A 17,346-nucleotide genomic window follows, 5' to 3' on the forward strand; every position below is an offset into this window, starting at 1 on the left:
TGTTATATCATTTTCGATGACCAAAATTGTTTAGTAAATTGCCCTCGAAATGGGCGTTATCTCGACACGATGGCCGAGTGGTTAAGGCGTTAGACTTGAATTGCCAGATGTATATCTAAACTTCATGTCATCTAATGGGTTCGCCCGCGTAGGTTCAAATCCTGCTCGTGTCGCTCTAAGCGTTTTGTTTTTGTGAATTTTTTGGTGGTTGAATCTTTAATCTTTGTGTCTTTCTTATGGCCATTGTAAATATTTACGTAGCCAACGTGTCAGGCGGCTTTCGAAGCCGTGCTATCCTCGTAACCAGAATGAAAATCCAAGGTAAGGAGAAACTTCAAGTACGAAGGAGCTCACAAACATACATTCGCACATTTCGCTACACAGGACTCTCGCGACATTTGGAACTCACCACCGCAAAGTCACAAAGTCAAACGATTCTCAGGCCGCTCAGGAGATAACAACTTCTTCCCTTTTGGAAGTCTCTATCTCCAGGCTGCAGGTCTTGCACAAAAGGTTCCCTCTATATGGACCCAACTTCGCGAAGAACCGGACAAACAAAAGGCAGCGCCAGATCCGGCACACTGTTTACCTTTCAGACAAGTATGGTACCAGATCAGGCAAAAGCCTCTCACAAAAACTCGATGTTCTGCCTCTGTTTTGTCAAGAATCTGCATCACAACCGCTCACTTGAGCAAGCAACCCACATTCGCGCAATATACCTGACAAGAAACCTCTCTCACTACCATGGCGTCGCAGTCCCTTCCTACTAAGATCAAAGCCAGATCTCCCTCAAAACCCAAGCCCACAACTTTGCAGGTTTCCACGAAAGAGGTCACTTCTCACGTTTCCAGATACAAGGTCCTAGATGTCGTCAAGGTCGCCATTCGCAGAACATTCACCCACCGCGACAGGAAAGCAGACACAATCGCCTCCCTCGAAGCCTTGACCCAGGAAACCGCCAACGTCAGCCGGCTGATGCTCGCCGATCACGCCGAACTGATGCGCCAGTACGAGCAAACGATACGGTCGAACGAGGAAGAGTTGCGGGATTTTCAAAAGCAAATGGAGTATGACTTGGGACGGATCCATGTGTGATTCAACGAAACAGATGGCAGATAGCATAGGCGATGAAAAGGTAACAGTATCGGCGTGCTGAAGAGGCTGGGGGCGCGGCCAAAGGAAGAAATGTCACGAGCTTATGAGTCACGAGTTTACGGGTGTGTGACAGGAACGAAAGACACACGTTGTTCAAACCATCACAGTATACCTCAGATGCCTTTTGCAGATATCATATTTGCCATAAACACGAGGCTCTCGGAAGATTATAGTGCATTTGGAAAAGAGAACCGTCTTGAGTCAGATACTGGATGAGAGTGAACAATGTTCTACAAGTAGGATCAAGACATAGAGAATGCCATCAACGCTGCTGTCAAGAATATGATAACAAGGATCACTGCCACGATTTAATCTAGTAGCCAATTTTACGACAAGGTCGAAAGATACATGAAAACAAACACAACGCGTTCAAGTAAGACTAGTATGTATGAGGCCATGCCTGCCACAGCCTCCACTTTACAACTTCTCAATTCTCCTAAGAGAATAAAACAACAGGTAGGCCTCTTGCCTCATCACATCCTCCGTCGTCGTTGCGCTTACAATCTCATCGTCGAAACGAAACCACTTGTTATCTTGGCGGCAAAAGGCAAAGTAGTGGCCGTTGTGTGCGTGTTCGCCCTGGTGTACGACCACGCAATCCAGGTCGTACATGTATTTCTCCTTGTCTTCACCATTCTTCGGCGGCCGCGTCGTGTACGGTGCCATGTCGAGTTGCAAGCTAAAGTCCAGCTTGCCTTCATACTTTTCTGGCACGAAGACCCCCGTTCCAAGTTGCTTCATGCCAAATCGCTTGACGTGAACACAGAGGATCGCTGGCAATTTGCGAATTCGGGTCTGTTTGCTGGCAGACCGACGCTCCTTGCATTCTTGGCAATTGTACTGTTCTGGAGAGAGGGGTTCGGGTGCGGTAAAACCACGCAGGCACTCGTGAATGTTTGGCACCGTGATCTTGAGTGCATCCTTGTCTTTCGCGTCGCCAGAGTTTGCGGCGTCCTTGGCAGCCTTCTTCTTCTTCTTGACTTGCTTCTTGAAGTCGAGGCTGATGCTGGAGAATTCATCTTCACGGGAAGAAACGGTATGACATGTATCGCATGTGATTTGGCTGTTTTCTCGACCGTAAAAGACCTTGTGGAAGAAACATACGCATTGCTTTTCGATTGATGAAATGCCATTCGCTTCGTTGATGCTATTCGTCTTTTCTGGGACCTTGTATTGAGCCACTCCCTCGTGGAGACGGTCGACAATCTGCATGAACCATTCTTGGGCGTCCTGCTGGCCTTTCCCAGACATTTCAGGGATGTTTTTCCATGACGCGAACAGGAGGGGGACGGCGTGAGCGGGGGTAGGTTGATCGACGATGGTGACATCAGAAAACACTTCGGTCATCCCACAAGCGACACAGCTTTGCTGTTCTTTCTTTTCTTCATCCTCATCTTCGGAATCGGAATCGTTTTTCTTGTCGGGTTCTTTAGAGATTGGACAAGTGTGAGTAGGATGGCCCATGCCGAGAAAGTAGCTTGCCAGAATGGGATTGTGAACCATCATTTGAAGAACGGCATTCATGTAACACGTCTCACCAAGGTTGAACAGGCCTCGAACACCAATCCGGCCGCAGGGACGTTGAGAAGTGTTGGTAGTCAGGTATGAGTCGTCTTCGTCGCTGGCCTCTGCGAATTTGCGTTTCTTGTTGGTGTTGGACAAGGTTGGATCGTAGACAAGATCGTTGCAGTGTCCACAATAAACGGTCTTTTGACTGACTGCGAATTCGTGCTGGGTCTCCTCAAAGTGCTTGTTCAAGGTAGGGAAACTGCCGGGGGTAGAGCAATCGAGACAGATATATTGTACCAAGTCTTCGCCGCTAAGATGTTTGGACCGAAATTGTCGGATTTTGTTGATGACATCACTATTCATATGCTCGCAGCCAGCTGCCGGCATATACATAGAGAACGGCATACTGATAGAAGATCGTCTGAAGCTCTCGCACCGGAAGGAGTCCAAAGAAAAGAGAGGAGTTGTGGTTCTTGGTTCAGGAGATCCGTCGTGCCGACGAGAGAAAGAAGCGTCGCGGATATGGGCAAGCTGTTTTACCTACACCAGAACTCGTTGAATAGCTCTATTGAGGCTATTGTACCTGAAGAATTTTTCACGGACAATAACATTCGAAAATTTACTGTGTTGATTGAATGGTGTGGCAGAAAACACACTGTTTGCTGGTTCGAGATTCAAAAGTTCTTCGGATATACGGACCAATAATTAACGCTAAAAATAAGCCTCGTGAGGCTCGGCTTCAGCCTCGTCGACGGTAGCACCGTACCTTGTGCATGCCCATATGTCATATATGCGTCGTTAAGCAGGCATGCATTCTATATGGCGGGCTGGAGAAAAGAGCAATAGAGGCTGGAACATCTGGTCTTACCAGCGCCTTTCAAACATTGTTCAGCCAAAAACCCAGTTTGATGGGTAACACGATCGGCTAGTTAAATATCTTGAATGTCAACGCTTTAATTCATCATTATTTCTACGATGAAAGAACTGCTGTTTTCGTTGTAAACTGTGTTTGCTTTGTGTCTACTCCATGTATCATGAGAAAACCAGACAGCCGATATTGCTGTAGGCAAGCACCCGATAAGACCTCGTAGCATATCTCTTCTCGTAGTGCTTTCAGCGGCGCCGTCCTCAGCCCAAGATCTCTGGTCTGAGATATTCAAGAATAGCATTGACATCCGCCTCACCACGGGCATGAAGATGGATAGCCAGCTCGAACAGAAAGAACAAGCGATCCGAGTCTCCCGTAAGGAAGGGGTCGGTGAGATTAATCCTCGTCATTTCGACCAAGATCTCATCGACCAACATGAGCATGGTAGTCGCGTATCTGAGACCGTCAAATGCCACTCTCTGCTTGAAGTCAAGTCTCGCCATTCTATCGACGGCCTCCAAATTTCTTCCTCCATCAAGTGTAGGCCGCACTGTTTCCGTTTCGCCCTCGATGAATCGTAGTGCCGAATGGAAGCTAAGCTGTCGACGTATGTTGGTCATGGTCAGAAACAGCATGGTACCACCGTCGCCGCCATCAGTGATGGCAAAATCGAATAGCGTCCCTAAAATTAACCCTTAGAAAGGTCGGCACAATCGTGAGAAGGTTCAACATACGTGGGTTCTGTTCCTCAGCCATCCTGATGATCAGATGCAGTCTCTTTGTTTTCTCGAAGGTTTGTTACTGTTTCCAGTGTCGGCAATGGTCATGGTCTTGGTTTTGAGGAATGGATTTACTCTTCAGCGTCCGATCAAACCTGTGGGATATAATGGCAGATTGTGGCCTTCACCCGCGCCCTGTCTCTTATGCCGAGACAAGTCACATGTATCATCTACCTAGCACCTCTCCCTCTGCCTCTTGGCAGGCTGCTGACCCGCCCTGCACGACCAGCACCTCTGCTTGCTCTTGTTGCATTTCCTCTTTGGGGGTTTGCATTGTTTTGTTTCACCGTTGAGACTGTACTGGGGGTGGCCGACGGTGCCATTGTCTTACGACGTGGTGTTGCTTTGAGACTTGTAAAGCTTGCATCTGCCATTATGAATGTCGCCTCTGATTCTCCCTGCTTGCCCTCTGTGACATTGTTCTGCGTGATGGTAGTCTCGTCCAGGTTTGCTTGTCCCCGACGCTTGTGATAGCGTTTGATTGACTCAGGTATAGGTGCCTATAACGAACAATCAGGAGGGAGCTGGTCCCATATGGATTACTGCATACCTCTGGAAAATCCACCACAAAAGCATTCATGTTCAACCCATACAGGAAACTGGCGAAGCTTTCCCCAAATCTGCTCAGACTCTCATGCATCAGCTGAAGGTGCATAAAGTTGGCTTCAAGATCAGCCACTGAATCACCTAGCTCTGCAAATTGGGGCTCGAGAGCATCCAAAGGAGACACGCCCGAAATTGCATTGTTCTGCGAGGTTCTGAACGACGACCTGGATGATGGCCTGAGAGGTGTTGTCGGTCGAGAGACAGGAGACGGGGACGTACTACGTCCACTCGGTCGAGAACGGGACACCGCACGGGACTGTGACATTGTATGATGATGCAGAAGCAATGTAAAGGAGTTTACGGGACGAGTGGGATTGTTTGTGAAAGACGCGTCTGGAAAGATGACGTAGGCCGATTGGCCCAATATACATTGATGCTCTATGATTATAGCGGCGTGAAGAGAATTAGATTGACTGAACACAAAAGTGAGGGAAGGCCTAGTCGCTGTATCTATGTAATAGTAGTTAAACACAAGTATCTCTAATCATTCACACTACAGTTATGTTCTCTATTCTCCTTATATATCACTTTTATGTTATTTATATGGAGTTTAACATCCCTTTTTTCTTAGTATTAATACTTTCTCGTTGTCAGTGCGACTTTATGTCCAATCGATTCTGTCTGGATAAACGATGTTCCGAGTCTGTCTCAATTAAGCGCGCTAGGCCAATTCACGTCGTGGTCTAATCGCTCTTCCGAGCCAATATCAAGTCTCTCCATTCCAACGGCATATATGGGGGCTCATTCTTGGTTCAGATCCTCTATTAAAAATGATAGGGCTCCGAGTCACGGAGCGTTCTGCAGGTACTGCGGTACGGTCAATGAAATCAGTTGCTGACCGATATCAACAACTCGTAGAAATTGTGCCACCATGGATTTGTCCACACCCACAAAAAGAACGAGAAGAGATTTCAAACCCAGAACTAGAACAGGCTGCTGGAACTGCAAATCTCGACGAAAAAGATGTGACGGAGGTCGGCCAGGCTGCGTAGAGTGTGGTCGTTGTGGGTTAGCATGCGAAGGATATGAGGTCCGCTTGAGGTGGAACAACGGCACTGTAAGCGGAGTAAAGAAGCTGGAAGAACACCGTGAGAAATCTCGGAAAATGTCGCCGATGAGTATTTCTCATGCAGCTGGCGTGCATGTCCAAGTACCGCCGCCTCCGACGGTCTATGCCGAAGTTGAAGCCATGCTCTTCAGAGATTGTACGTCCTTTACTCCCTATTAACACCTGGGTAGCTCCCTTTGATGGGTGCGTGGTTCACTGTCCTAAGCCCTGAACAGTCATTACAGCTGGCATATAGAGAAAGCGCGGGCATCTCTAACCATTCGAGGCCCGCGTCTTATCTCATCGGCGTCATGGGGATTCTCGACATGGATTCGGCCGGCAAACTACGACACACCACATCTGGCGCGACTATCACCGTCCGTCCTTCCCCTCAACCGACCAGAACCAGTGCAGTGCGCAAGTTCATGCCAAGGCCCGTTGGGATGCTTGTTTCTCAATGTCTGGAAAATGTCTAGGGCTCGTCTCACGCTACCCTCTCCGGCGACGTGGACCTTGCAGGTCATTCCGCGAGCGTCGTATTTCTGGAGACTGTCGAATAGCTTGTCGTCATCCAGAAGGAGGAATTTCGAGTCTGGGTTTCCGTCGGCGTCAAGGTCGCACTGCGTGAAGTCTGGCGGGAGAGGTGCTCCGTCGAGGAAGAAATTGACGAATCGAGCCCTGACGTGCTTGCTGTCGAAGGTTGCGGCAATGTCCAGAACCGCCCTGAGGCTGTCTTCGGACTCCAAGGCTGGCCCCTCGGGCGCGCAGACAATGTGGGGGTATACGCTTAGGTGGAGCCGGTTCTCGCCCTCAAGTTCCTTCAAGGCGTGGAGGTAGACAGTGTTGGCGGACGCTTCCTGACAAGAAGTGATGCCAAAGCGGTGGCACATCTCGATGCCATATTCCAAGGTTCGCTTGACATATGCTAGCGGTGCTTGGGGCAGTGAAAGCCAGACGTCGCGTGTCGCGCCTTCGACGATTTCTCCAGTCAGAGAACCGTCGGCACGGCGTTTGTAGTACCCTCCAGGGGGATCCTGGGTTTCACGCTCGTCGATCCCGCAGCGTTTCAAGCTAGCCGTGTTGAAAAGCACATTGTGACATGACGTCTCTCGGACCAAGACTGGCTGATCTGGATATCGGTCGTCGAGGTATTTGCTGTCAGGCACCCCGTCGGGAAACTGGCCGCAGGCATAAAAGTTGCCGATTATTCAGTCCCCTAGCACGTTCGTGTAGGCACATGCACAAGAAGCCCGGTGCAGGTTACCTGCAAGGGTTTCGCCGTTTGAGCCGAATCCAATGTCGCACTCATTGAGCTTTTGCATGCTTGCCACGAGGAGATGTGTGTGCGCGTCGTGGATCCCCGGCATGACAAAGTGCTGTCGAAGATCATACACCACGAGCTTGTCCCTACGCACGATGGCTCGAATCTCGTCGTCTGAGCCGACCGTCGCAAAATCTCCAGTAGGCGAAACAACAAATGCAGGCGCCCATGGCTTCTTTACATCCATGGTGCAAACCCGGCCATTGACGAACGCCACAGCATTGTTGGCAGTTTTTGAAGATACGCTTGCCATGCTGCAGAATGCTGTCCTAGGCTAGGCCAAATATCTTTGGGTAGAAGCAAGATCATGCCGACCTTGTCGTCCCGGCCTACGGTAGATATACCTTCTCCCTTCTATACATGGATGCCGGAAGTGGAGAACATTGGTGGAGGTCGGAGCTTCTCCTAATCTAGCCTGGCGGCCACAACGGGGAAGCGGTCACGTTCCGCATTTTATTGTTAGGGAGCATTACAATCGTGATACGTGATAATACAGAGCAACCAATATTCCTATCGTTATTAGAAACAAGTATCTCCGATCCTTCACGCTGAAATCACACCTATACGATATCATGTGCCGTGCCTGTATGTGAAGTTGTACTGCCCGATCACAGAATAAGGAACTCTGGTCATCTGGTCACTAGAACACCGCAGGAAAGGTCGAACAAAAGACAAAGACATTACAAGACCTGCAGGGCAGTAATAGTACATGGACACTGCCTTTAAGAATGGTGGTCGCTGTGACGACACTGCTCTCTAGCCCCGAAGACCAAATCCGCTTGGGCATTGGTACCCTTGAACTCCGAGTATTGCAACCAAGCTCCAGATATATGATACTGCAGGACGGCCTCTGATACGATCCCTTCCTCTCTGCATGCCCCGGCCGGGCGATACCTCAAGCTCCCTACTCTCTCGAATGCGTTACAAGATACTAGCATTAGCGATCACAGCCCCTCAAAATCACCACCAGGGGCATCATCGTCGTCCATCTCCCCTTCCACAATCTCCTTTGCAAGCTCTCGCTCGCGCTCGCGTGCTTCCTGGGCATTCTTGAGCTCGAGTCTGTGCTGATTCATGGGGAAACGCATGGCCTGACATTATCAGTAATAATTTCAAAAGAACCCAAGAAGTGCACATACCTTGACACTTTCGTCGTGTAGGACCAGACAGGCTTGAATGCGCTCGTGGAAGGCATCTCCAGGCTCTCTTGTGGCATACACATCACCCACTTCCTTGCTCTTCATGTAGCCACGCTCATGATCGAGACTAGCTTCAATGACCCCATCTCGAATTGCTTTGGCAACAATGTACTCGGCAGATTCCTCGCTGTCGAGACCGAGTCGCAGACACATATCGCGTAGTGAGATTCGAGCATACGACAAGGACATCATGCGGATGCCTGTCCTAATCACATTCTGTCGGAGCCGCAAAATAAGCGTGTATGTATCATCTTTTCTGAAGGTCGCATTGTATCGCTGGACTAGGTTTTGGAAACCAATCACATCCCCAGAGCTCACAGCTTGAACAAGCTGAAGATACGGCTGTAGGGATTTTTCAAGGCTTGGCTGACGGAAGATTGCTCGGTCTGGAATGTCGCCCATCAACAGCTCGACCACAATGAGGAGTTTCGTAGAAGCCTGATAGAACCCGCTTGCCTTATAAGAAGAGGGTGATTTTCGAGTTGCACTTGTGAGGTGATCATGGGCTTCTGTATAAGACAATTGAATGGCTCGAATGCGACCAAGATAGTACAGGTAACGAGCAATCTGGTTGTTGGCGGCAGTAGTCGGAAATTTAGCGTGCGAGATCAATAGGTCGGCTTGTGTGACGTGCGAGGTAGATAGATAGTTGCGCAAAAGTAATGTTGTCACAGCAGCTTGGACATCTTGATCCTTCCGCAATGTGGCAGTTCTTAAAGCATCCAAGAGAGGTTTGCGAATTGAGATGACAGCGGCAGCCGGAGAGGGTGGTAGTGGTGCCGTTTCTTCAAAGAAAAGTGCATAATAGAAATACACTCGAGCTGCCAACGAATCTAGGGTCCTTCTGTTCAAAGTGCGGAGGTGTTCAACAAGAGCACTGGAGAACTGGACGCCGGCATCAATCCGCTTCTTGTCGTAAAGATAGACTTGGACCAGAATCGAGAGGTACACATCGACTTCGGGCAGGATTTCCTTTGTAGGGCCTGTTTGCGCATCTTTTCTACTATGCCAAGTTTCCACCTTTTGACTAGGAAAGGATGGATCATCCTTGACAGCACTCAAAAGCGACATGGCTGTGGCTGTGGGGGTGGGATAGCTTTCGATGACAACAGTAGCCAGGATATACGCATTGAGCTGTTTTCTGACCGAAGATATTGAGCGAAGGACTCTAAGACTGAATCGAGGGTCAAACTGGCTGACCGCACGCTCGAGCAATGGGAGGTTTGCCTTGATGTCTAGAACATTGTTAGCAACGACGCAGCTGCACCACGACTTGACTCTACTCACCTGCGATGGCCTTTTCTTGTGGATCAACGGGGACTTCATCCACTGTCGTAGCATCTTCGCCTGTTGCGCCGTTTGCAAGATCCGCATCGGTTTTTTTGGTCGGCGCAGTCGGAGTTGCACCCTTGAAGGGTGGCACTACCACAGTCATCTCATCATCGCCATCCTTGTCCTTGTTCTGCTTTGAGTTCTTTTTGGTGCTCTGTGATTGCTCCTTCATCTCTACGTCTTCAGATCCGTTCGACCCTTCACCGGTTCCATTGAGATGGGGATTGTCGCCGCTCATGTCTCACGCTAGTCCACAGAGATCGATTGGCAAAGGTGGGCTGACGGCGATGTCAAGGAGGATCGGAATGCAATGTTCCGGTAGTCTGTATTGCTGGCTCAACGTCTGATGACTACCGTAGGCAATATCGAACGGTCGATACTGCTCTAAGCACGGAATGCGCCTTGCAGCTGGAGTGCTTCCCACCAGCAGAATCTCGCCGAATGTCTGTTTCTCAATGGGTGCAATGAGACAAGTGTGTTCTCTCTCTCACTCAAAAAAAGAGAATGCAAAGCGTGCTTACAATCGCTTTTAGATAACAGATTTGGGTAAGGACAAAGTGGTTGCGATGAGGTCAAGAAGATGGCATGTCTGGGAATTCTAACTCCGGTCGACCATAGCGCAACTTCGCAGCTCCGGTGCCAGGCACAACAACGAACGCGTTTCCCCATCTCCACAAATCACTAATGAACCGCAGAACAACAGCACCCAATGATGGCACTTCATAGTGTTCTACATGTTTAGTAGGAATTTTGTGCAAGAGCTAGCTATGAGGAAGAAAGTCCAAGACGTCTACGCTATGCTTCTGGTACAATAAGAACTTTGACCTGGCGATCGAATTGAGCCGATACACATAATGGCACTTTTGGGAAGTCATTTGGAGCAAATAACCCTATCCGCAAAGTCGATAGCAGGTCTCGAGTACGTCGATATCTTTTTATGCGCAAGTATACTCAGCTGAGAAGATTCTAGGTTCCTTCCTCCAAAGATCTTCTCTAATGCGCTTTTGAAAGATCATGAGATCACGACTTTGATCCGTGACACTGAGTCTCACGAGCGTGCCTTATTTACCTTGGATCCTAATGCCGTACGCAGTAGCCGACAGAGCAATGCGACACAGCAGCATGGATCCTCTGCAACTCGGAATAGCCTGTTTCCAAACGCACACTCGACGCAACAGTCAGTCGTTACAAGATTATTGGGCGATGATATGCTCGAAGAGATCAGACTGTCAAGCAAGAAACGCGACGGTGTCAATGTCGAGGTGCTACTCCGGGGTGCCGAAAGATTGTGTGATGTATACGCAGTTGGAGGGGCTCCTGAAAAGATCAGAGCGTTACGCACGCGATATGAAGAAGTTGCGACTTCCATTTCAACACTGGAAGAGAAGGTGTCAAAGCAACAGGCCCTTCTCGAACGGAGGAACAAAAGCTTTGAGGTTGAACATGAAGAGCACGAACCTGCGGGCTTGACCGCTGATGATGCCATGCTGTTGACAGAGCAGGACTTCCAGAACGAGGAAGACGAGATCAGAGAGCTTGAAGCAAGGAAGAAGGCTTTGGAAGACCGTGTCTCTGGAATGGAAAGAGACCTTGGTGGTCTCCTTCGCTGAGTCGAATCGACAATGCTGGCATGTACAAATGTCAGTCATTGTCTAGGAAGAAGCCCAAGCCAGTATGCCTCTTCTGCAGTGGGTCTGCGAGAGACCTCATCACAGGTTCGACGATCTGATACCGCTGCTCCCGAGCGACACACTGCTGCATTATCATCTACTCGGTGCGAGAAAGGTGTTTGCAGGTGAGAAGAGCGAGCCGATTATAGCGAAATGATCGTCGCATCGTTAGGCCATCGCCATCGCTATTGCGCTTTAAGGGCGCCGCACCCGAGGGTCAGCATTCGCAGATACCGACGTCTGCGTGAAAGGACGTATAGCCGGCGCAGTCTTGCTTCGAATACTAGCAATGACTGACCAGCGTTCACATTATGACGCGGTAATCTGTACCTTTTGCCCCCAAGCTGCCATGTCCGGGGCTGGTGGATGCTTGAATGAGGCCGTGTATCTCACGACATCGAATTCGCTGTCATGCCTCTACTTCGGTCTTGATCGGTTGACTGAATCCAACAAACTTCGCATGCTTTGCAAACGAGTGGCGATTTGCGCCGAGGGTGAGCATATAGTCGACTATCAGTGCTCTGATGAGACAGTCCTGTCTTTGCGCCATAGTTCACTTGAAGCGACTTTTCGGTACCACGAGTGGACCTTCCAGTGCCCACCGTTCTGCCGTACGAGTACTGTAATCGCGGTGGAGCTTTGGGCTATATGCAGGAGGTCAATCATTGAGAAACTATCTGTAGTAGCGTATGCAATATTATGATCAGTAGCTGGTGTTTTCTTTGTTGACGGAATGGCTTCCTGTCATGATGCAGCCCACCAGGTACAATTATGTACAGTCATGATCCAGGCTTCCTTGAGCAAGTGACGGGCGAGGACAGATGAAATTGGGTTCTCCATGCATGACCATGATTCTTTTACTTCGGCCATACGTTTTCGGTCAAATCAAAGCCTGAGATAAAAATTATGACTGGCTGACGGAAGCAAACGTCTACAAGTAGGACAGTCTCCCGAGAGGAGTAGGCTATCCATTCTGACTGGTTACGGAGTACATGGAATATAGCACGGGATAAACCGTCGAACAAATTCATTCTTATCCATGATGAAAACCGAAACATGGCTAGCTACGAGTACAGGTAAATGCCGTACCCGTCGACAAGGTAAATTGATTGAACATTTTCAGGGGCTGCGACCATCGAGCCACATATTTGCGAGGCTGGTCGATCGACTTTAGGCTTAGACGACCCCCGTAGCGGCCTGGGTTGATCCCCCGAATCAAGTCCAATTGCAGACGGGCCGCCTCCTCGGATCCGTAAGCTACTCCAGAGTCGTCCACAAGGTGCTCGCTATAGACAAATGGAATAGTAAAGCTAGGGAGAGTGGTTCACTTCCAACATCACCAGCGGTCCACCCTCATGCAGGTCAATGCAGCCGTAGAGACGGTGTCGTATCCCCAATCATCCCATGTCCCAATTGAAACACCAGTCCGAAAGTGCGTGCCCAGGTGCGGATGTGTCTGCGCTGCACCACTGCGTGGTGACCAGCCTCTGAATACTCTTCGCTTCACCAACTCAGTTGTCTTCACTCCTCCTGAATGTTGTTTCTTTTTCCCGAGACCTGCAGGGTATCCTAATACCACTGCTGCTGAAGCTCTCCTTCTTCACCATCACTCCGTATTGCGTTGGGCGTTGCTCCATCTTCATGCCCTTTTTTTGCGACAACCTGGGCAAGCGAAACCTCTGACTGCCGATCTCAAATACGAGCCGAGAGGCGAAAAGAGCTGCGACAATCATCCAGTGTGCGACTTGACCCAAGGAGTGCCCTCAACTCATAGTTACCCGACTTTACCCTGGGATATGATCATGGAGAATTGATATCCTTTGTTAAGTGCTCGTGAAGACTGTCGCTCTAACTATCCATACCAAGCACTTCTCCTACGCCATGGCTCGCCGATCGTCCGCTCTGGAATCGCCAGAGGTGACTCCCAAAGCCCCCGGCCTGCGCAGTATGGGCTCGTCCTCAGATGTCCTCTCCATGTCTTCAAAATCAGGAAGAACGCTCCCCTACGCCAATCCTCCCCCGGCCTATGTCTCCGAATCCGAGGCTGAAAAATTGATACTCGCCGAGTTGGAACGCCAGGTCAAAATCTCAGAAGGCGCGGTTGGCTTGGTCAATGGATTTTTGGATCAGATACTCTATGATATCCTGGCTAAATCACATTCTACTGCCTTGTCGGCCGTACGCCCTGCAGTGCCAGTGGTCCTGAAACAGAGGCTTGGAAGGTCTGCTGTACAGGCGGCAGATGAGGAATTGCAGGATTACATCCCAGCGAATGAGATGGAAGAGGTTCTATCAACTCCAGCCGTGCTCGATCCAAAAGCGGATTTCGACACTGATTTAGCCTGGAAACTGACCAGAATGCGTTGCATGGTCTATGCAAAGCTGGGAGACATGGAAGAAGAGGATGAGGAGGAGTATCTGGAAGAACTCGATCTACGAAACCACTTCTCGCGCGTAAATGAGTCGGTCAGAGCCTCGGCGACTATCTCACCTCCAACTGCTATTTTCCTGACAACAGTACTTGAATTTCTGGCTGAGCAAGCACTATGCATTGCAGCTCAGCATGCCACGAAGCGACATGTGGCAGCTTCAAAAGACACGTCAAACCAGACCATGCATGATGGTCCTATTTTGCTGGAGGAAATAGACATGTCCGGGGTTGGGAAGGAAGGACCTTTGATCAGACTTTGGCGCTCGTGGAAAGGCAGCGTTAGAAGTGCTGGTAGTATATCATCTCGACCGACCACGCCAAATATAATGTCTCCTGTCAGTCCAGAGACACCCAACTATGAGTGGAAGTTCCCTGCCGCTCCTCCCATCTCGACGATTCAAGAAGAACAGAGTCCTTCACTCAAGCCCCGAGCCAGTCCCCTGCCGGCTGACATTCCACTGCCCATCAGCGAGAGTGATATAGCAGAAATTGAGACCCTGGGACTGGATCGTGGAATTGATGATGACGCGAGATATGGCGACCGCCCTACTCTGGACGCACGAAGGCCATCGAGCATGTTAGCTATGCCCGGCAAATTCCCCGATGCTGCAACTCCTGTTGTCAATGATGATTCGCAGAGACCTGAGGTTACAAGGCAAAGATCGCATTCCTTGCCCAGTTCAGGCCCGAATCCTCCAGTTCTTCACTCCAAAGCAGAGGTCAATGATATACTACAAGATCGTGGCGCTACCAATTCGCTCGAGGACTTGCAGACTAAGGTCGACTACGTGCCACAACCCAAGAGAGGAACTGCTCAGCCTGCAGCACAACACAGCATGCCCAACTCGCATTCAAGCACTGTCAGCAGCACTGTGGCCACAATTGCCGGCGCAATAAGTGTGGAAGCATCTAGGAGAAGAGCGCAGTCTTCATCTGAGCAAATTCGCCCAGTAACTTCAAATGCCGATGCTCATCATGGCCTGGGCATTAGCGCTGAACAGGATGACGATGAACGAGCCGGACCTATGGGAAACCCGGAAGGCGGAAGCGACCCTGAAGATCTTGCATTAAGTTCAGGTGATGAGCGTGGCGGCCGGGACCCTCGAGATTCCGGCTTTGGTGTTGCTGGGGCTGAAGTCATGCTTCCGATACAAGGCCACGTTGCTGCGGGACAAGGGCGAAGTGATCGCGACACGATGATCGTGAGCACTCCTGGGCAAGAGAATTTCCCCAATGGTTCTGCAGCTGCTCGTTACGAAGAGTATGACCCGTACTCTACTCAGGACTTGGCCGGTCCTGCAATGCCACCGTCAGCCGGAGGGATGAACAATGTGGCGGTTCCAGCAACATCTATGTTCGCAGATCGAACTACGTCTTTGGAACACCGAACAGGCCGGTCACCGACAGATGTGCGATTTCCCCAACACCTGCCAAATTCCCAACGGCCACTTGCTACAGATCATGCGCAAGACCACGTACCCCGATTTGCTACCTCATCTAATCTAGCACAAAGCACTCATTCGAGAGCCACAAGTGCGGGTAGACCTTCGACAGCAGGCTCGCCGACAGCTAGACGGCAACACATCCGGCTTCGGTCTGATGAAGACAATAGAGTCGAAGAATTAGAGAAAGCAAAGAAGAGCCTGGATGTGTTGATCGATAGCGACGAAACACTTCACTACACGCTTACCCCGAGACCGGCTAGAGATGTGAGTCAGACTACGCACACTATTGTTTCTTTTACTGATCCTTTTCAGGGAGGCAAACCTAAAACGAAGAGCCAGACACAGGAATTGGCAGATTTCTTCCGTACTACTGCCCCACCAGGAGAGGAACCTGTGAGGCCGAGGTCTTCCCGCTCTGCCAAAGAGTCAATGGGAGGTCTCAGGTCATACCCGTCTCTTTCTCAGCCCCCTCTGCCAGGAAACACCAGAACGCCATCATCGTCTATAGCTCCACAGTCTGTGAGCTCGTCTCTGAAGCCAAAGAATCCTCTCGGGGAACCTCGTGATCCTAGAATGACACGAAATAACATCAGAGATCTCGCCGATTATGCTCGGTCCACAGGGCCGGAGAACGAGATGCAGCTTCCCAAAGCTCTTGCTGCTCGACCAGGTACCGCCCAAAATACCGATTCAGTGGCGCCTGGGAACGAAGTTGACGAGGAACGTCCAGTGACAAGCCCCGAGAAGCCGGCCAATCGTTTGAAATATCAAGCCCGCGATGCCCGAGCTCCAAGAACTGCTGAGAGCTCAGATTTGATCGACTTTATCAGAGAAGGTCCACCTCGAGCTCCAGGAGAACATCGCATTGATCGGCGAGTTGCACCTTTCCGCACAACAATGGATTCTGATGATCTCAATGCCCTTGCTCCACCACCAGAGCTTGATGCCAATGGACGTAGATCTGACGGCAGCGCTGTTGAGAGTGCGATGACCGTCAAGTCGATGCCATCGTCTATGAACTCTAGGACTGGTCTACTTGATTCGACCAACCGAGCTGCGGGAAAAGCTACCAATGGTATAGCTTCGAGACAACCTATAATTCCGGAGACAGACGGCATACCAAAGAGAAATCGACGCAAGGTCCGTGATCCTTACGCAATCGACTTCAGTGACGAAGAAGAAGAGGATGAAGAGATGGAGGACGATCTATTCCCTGCCAAACGCAGAACAGATGAAGAATCGTTGGTTGATTTTCTGCGAAACACAGCTCCAGGGCCTGGGATGACCACGCAACCGATTCTTGGTGCGATTGCGAGCCTGTCGCAGGAGGATATCCAGGGCGACCTTCGACGGCAATCGAGCAGCTCCAAGCTGAAGGACTACCTGCAGGGATCTACGCCAGGCAGGAACGGCACGAGCGCTGGCAAGCCAAATGGTGCGAGGGCAGAGTCTCCTCACTTGACACAAGTCGGTTCCAAAATGGACAAATATCGTCCAACCCAAGTCACTCACGCATCCCACGTGGACCGAAATAGAGCAAAGATGCGCGCAGAGCCGCGAGACGCAACTGTTGCAGATAGCAGTGGCACCGCGGATCTGGCAGCATATCTTAAGAACTCAGGTCCGCCTCCTGGATCCGACCAACCCGTGCAACGATTGGGTACTCCCAAGGAGCAAGCGAGGTTCATGAGGTTTTTCCAGCGCAGGGGAAGCGTGAAGAGGTGAAGTAACTGCAATCTTCCTTATGATGTGATTGATAATGTGTATAATGTGTGCTTTTTCCCTTCTTCTCTCGAGCGTATGCCACAGGATTCATTTGCTTGAAATGCAAGATAACAAGCTGATCTGAGGGAGATCTATCACTCCCACTAGTTGTACATGCAGCAATAGCTCTTGTGTAGAATAGCGATGGAGCGGAAGAACCATGGTAACATGAGAATTGGTTTAATACATGAGTTTTGAGTCTCGGAGTCGGACGACACC

The 17,346-nt window shown here is 50.1% G+C and overlaps 7 protein-coding genes and 1 non-coding gene across 8 annotated transcripts; 3 read left to right on the forward strand and 5 right to left on the reverse strand.

The window, feature by feature from the left end:
* Window positions 1-63: 63 nt before the first annotated feature.
* PV06_04587 lies at window positions 64-173 on the forward strand. The gene has a single exon. It is a non-coding gene; the product is annotated as a tRNA-Ser (tRNA).
* Window positions 174-1,416: 1,243 nt separating this feature from the next.
* On the reverse strand, window positions 1,417-3,310 carry PV06_04588 (uncharacterized protein). The gene has a single exon (XM_016405500.1). It carries the CDS (start codon window positions 3,067-3,069, stop codon window positions 1,573-1,575), a length of 1,497 nt encoding a protein of 498 aa, XP_016263706.1. The 5' UTR covers window positions 3,070-3,310; the 3' UTR covers window positions 1,417-1,572.
* Window positions 3,311-3,792: 482 nt separating this feature from the next.
* Window positions 3,793-4,288, reverse strand: PV06_04589 (uncharacterized protein; the record flags this gene model as incomplete). The annotated part of the gene is made up of 2 exons (XM_016405501.1): window positions 3,793-4,214; window positions 4,267-4,288. The coding sequence occupies 2 exons, from the start codon at window positions 4,286-4,288 to the stop codon at window positions 3,793-3,795; spliced, it is 444 nt and encodes a 147-aa protein (XP_016263707.1).
* A 193-nt stretch (window positions 4,289-4,481) lies between these two features.
* PV06_04590 (uncharacterized protein) lies at window positions 4,482-5,182 on the reverse strand (the record flags this gene model as incomplete). Its single annotated transcript, XM_016405502.1, has 2 exons — window positions 4,482-4,811; window positions 4,862-5,182. The coding sequence occupies 2 exons, from the start codon at window positions 5,180-5,182 to the stop codon at window positions 4,482-4,484; spliced, it is 651 nt and encodes a 216-aa protein (XP_016263708.1).
* Window positions 5,183-6,309: 1,127 nt separating this feature from the next.
* Window positions 6,310-7,539, reverse strand: PV06_04591 (uncharacterized protein; the record flags this gene model as incomplete). Its single annotated transcript, XM_016405503.1, has 2 exons — window positions 6,310-7,143; window positions 7,189-7,539. The coding sequence occupies 2 exons, from the start codon at window positions 7,537-7,539 to the stop codon at window positions 6,310-6,312; spliced, it is 1,185 nt and encodes a 394-aa protein (XP_016263709.1).
* A 280-nt stretch (window positions 7,540-7,819) lies between these two features.
* PV06_04592 (uncharacterized protein) lies at window positions 7,820-10,362 on the reverse strand. The gene is made up of 3 exons (XM_016405504.1): window positions 9,773-10,362; window positions 8,426-9,720; window positions 7,820-8,377 (listed from the first exon to the last, which is right to left on the reverse strand). The coding sequence occupies exons 1-3, from the start codon at window positions 10,053-10,055 to the stop codon at window positions 8,231-8,233; spliced, it is 1,725 nt and encodes a 574-aa protein (XP_016263710.1). The 5' UTR covers window positions 10,056-10,362; the 3' UTR covers window positions 7,820-8,230.
* Window positions 10,363-10,514: 152 nt separating this feature from the next.
* PV06_04593 (uncharacterized protein) lies at window positions 10,515-12,212 on the forward strand. The gene is made up of 2 exons (XM_016405505.1): window positions 10,515-10,736; window positions 10,788-12,212. Exons 1-2 carry the CDS (start codon window positions 10,672-10,674, stop codon window positions 11,425-11,427), a joined length of 705 nt encoding a protein of 234 aa, XP_016263711.1. The 5' UTR covers window positions 10,515-10,671; the 3' UTR covers window positions 11,428-12,212.
* Window positions 12,213-12,864: 652 nt separating this feature from the next.
* On the forward strand, window positions 12,865-17,312 carry PV06_04594 (uncharacterized protein). The gene is made up of 2 exons (XM_016405506.1): window positions 12,865-15,627; window positions 15,676-17,312. The coding sequence occupies exons 1-2, from the start codon at window positions 13,369-13,371 to the stop codon at window positions 17,086-17,088; spliced, it is 3,672 nt and encodes a 1,223-aa protein (XP_016263712.1). The 5' UTR covers window positions 12,865-13,368; the 3' UTR covers window positions 17,089-17,312.
* Window positions 17,313-17,346: the final 34 nt, after the last annotated feature.

The sequence above is a fragment of the Exophiala oligosperma genome, assembly GCF_000835515.1.
Source record: "Exophiala oligosperma strain CBS 72588 unplaced genomic scaffold supercont1.4, whole genome shotgun sequence".
Classification (NCBI taxonomy): domain Eukaryota; kingdom Fungi; phylum Ascomycota; class Eurotiomycetes; order Chaetothyriales; family Herpotrichiellaceae; genus Exophiala; species Exophiala oligosperma.

What these genes read in the sequence shown, in the direction of transcription:
- PV06_04592 (XM_016405504.1), bottom strand. Translation starts at nt 10,055, where the DNA reads ATGAGCGGCGACAATCCCCATCTCAATGGAACCGGTGAAGGGTCGAAC. An exon ending in ACAAGAAAAGGCCATCGCAG is followed by an intron (nt 9,721 to 9,772) that starts GTGAGTAGAGTC and finishes ACAATGTTCTAG; the next exon opens with ACATCAAGGCAAACCTCCCA. An exon ending in TACACGACGAAAGTGTCAAG is followed by an intron (nt 8,378 to 8,425) that starts GTATGTGCACTT and finishes TGATAATGTCAG; the next exon opens with GCCATGCGTTTCCCCATGAA.
- PV06_04594 (XM_016405506.1), top strand. Translation starts at nt 13,369, where the DNA reads ATGGCTCGCCGATCGTCCGCTCTGGAATCGCCAGAGGTGACTCCCAAA. An exon ending in CCCCGAGACCGGCTAGAGAT is followed by an intron (nt 15,628 to 15,675) that starts GTGAGTCAGACT and finishes GATCCTTTTCAG; the next exon opens with GGAGGCAAACCTAAAACGAA.
- PV06_04588 (XM_016405500.1), bottom strand. Translation starts at nt 3,069, where the DNA reads ATGCCGTTCTCTATGTATATGCCGGCAGCTGGCTGCGAGCATATGAAT.
- PV06_04593 (XM_016405505.1), top strand. Translation starts at nt 10,672, where the DNA reads ATGGCACTTTTGGGAAGTCATTTGGAGCAAATAACCCTATCCGCAAAG. An exon ending in AAGTCGATAGCAGGTCTCGA is followed by an intron (nt 10,737 to 10,787) that starts GTACGTCGATAT and finishes AGAAGATTCTAG; the next exon opens with GTTCCTTCCTCCAAAGATCT.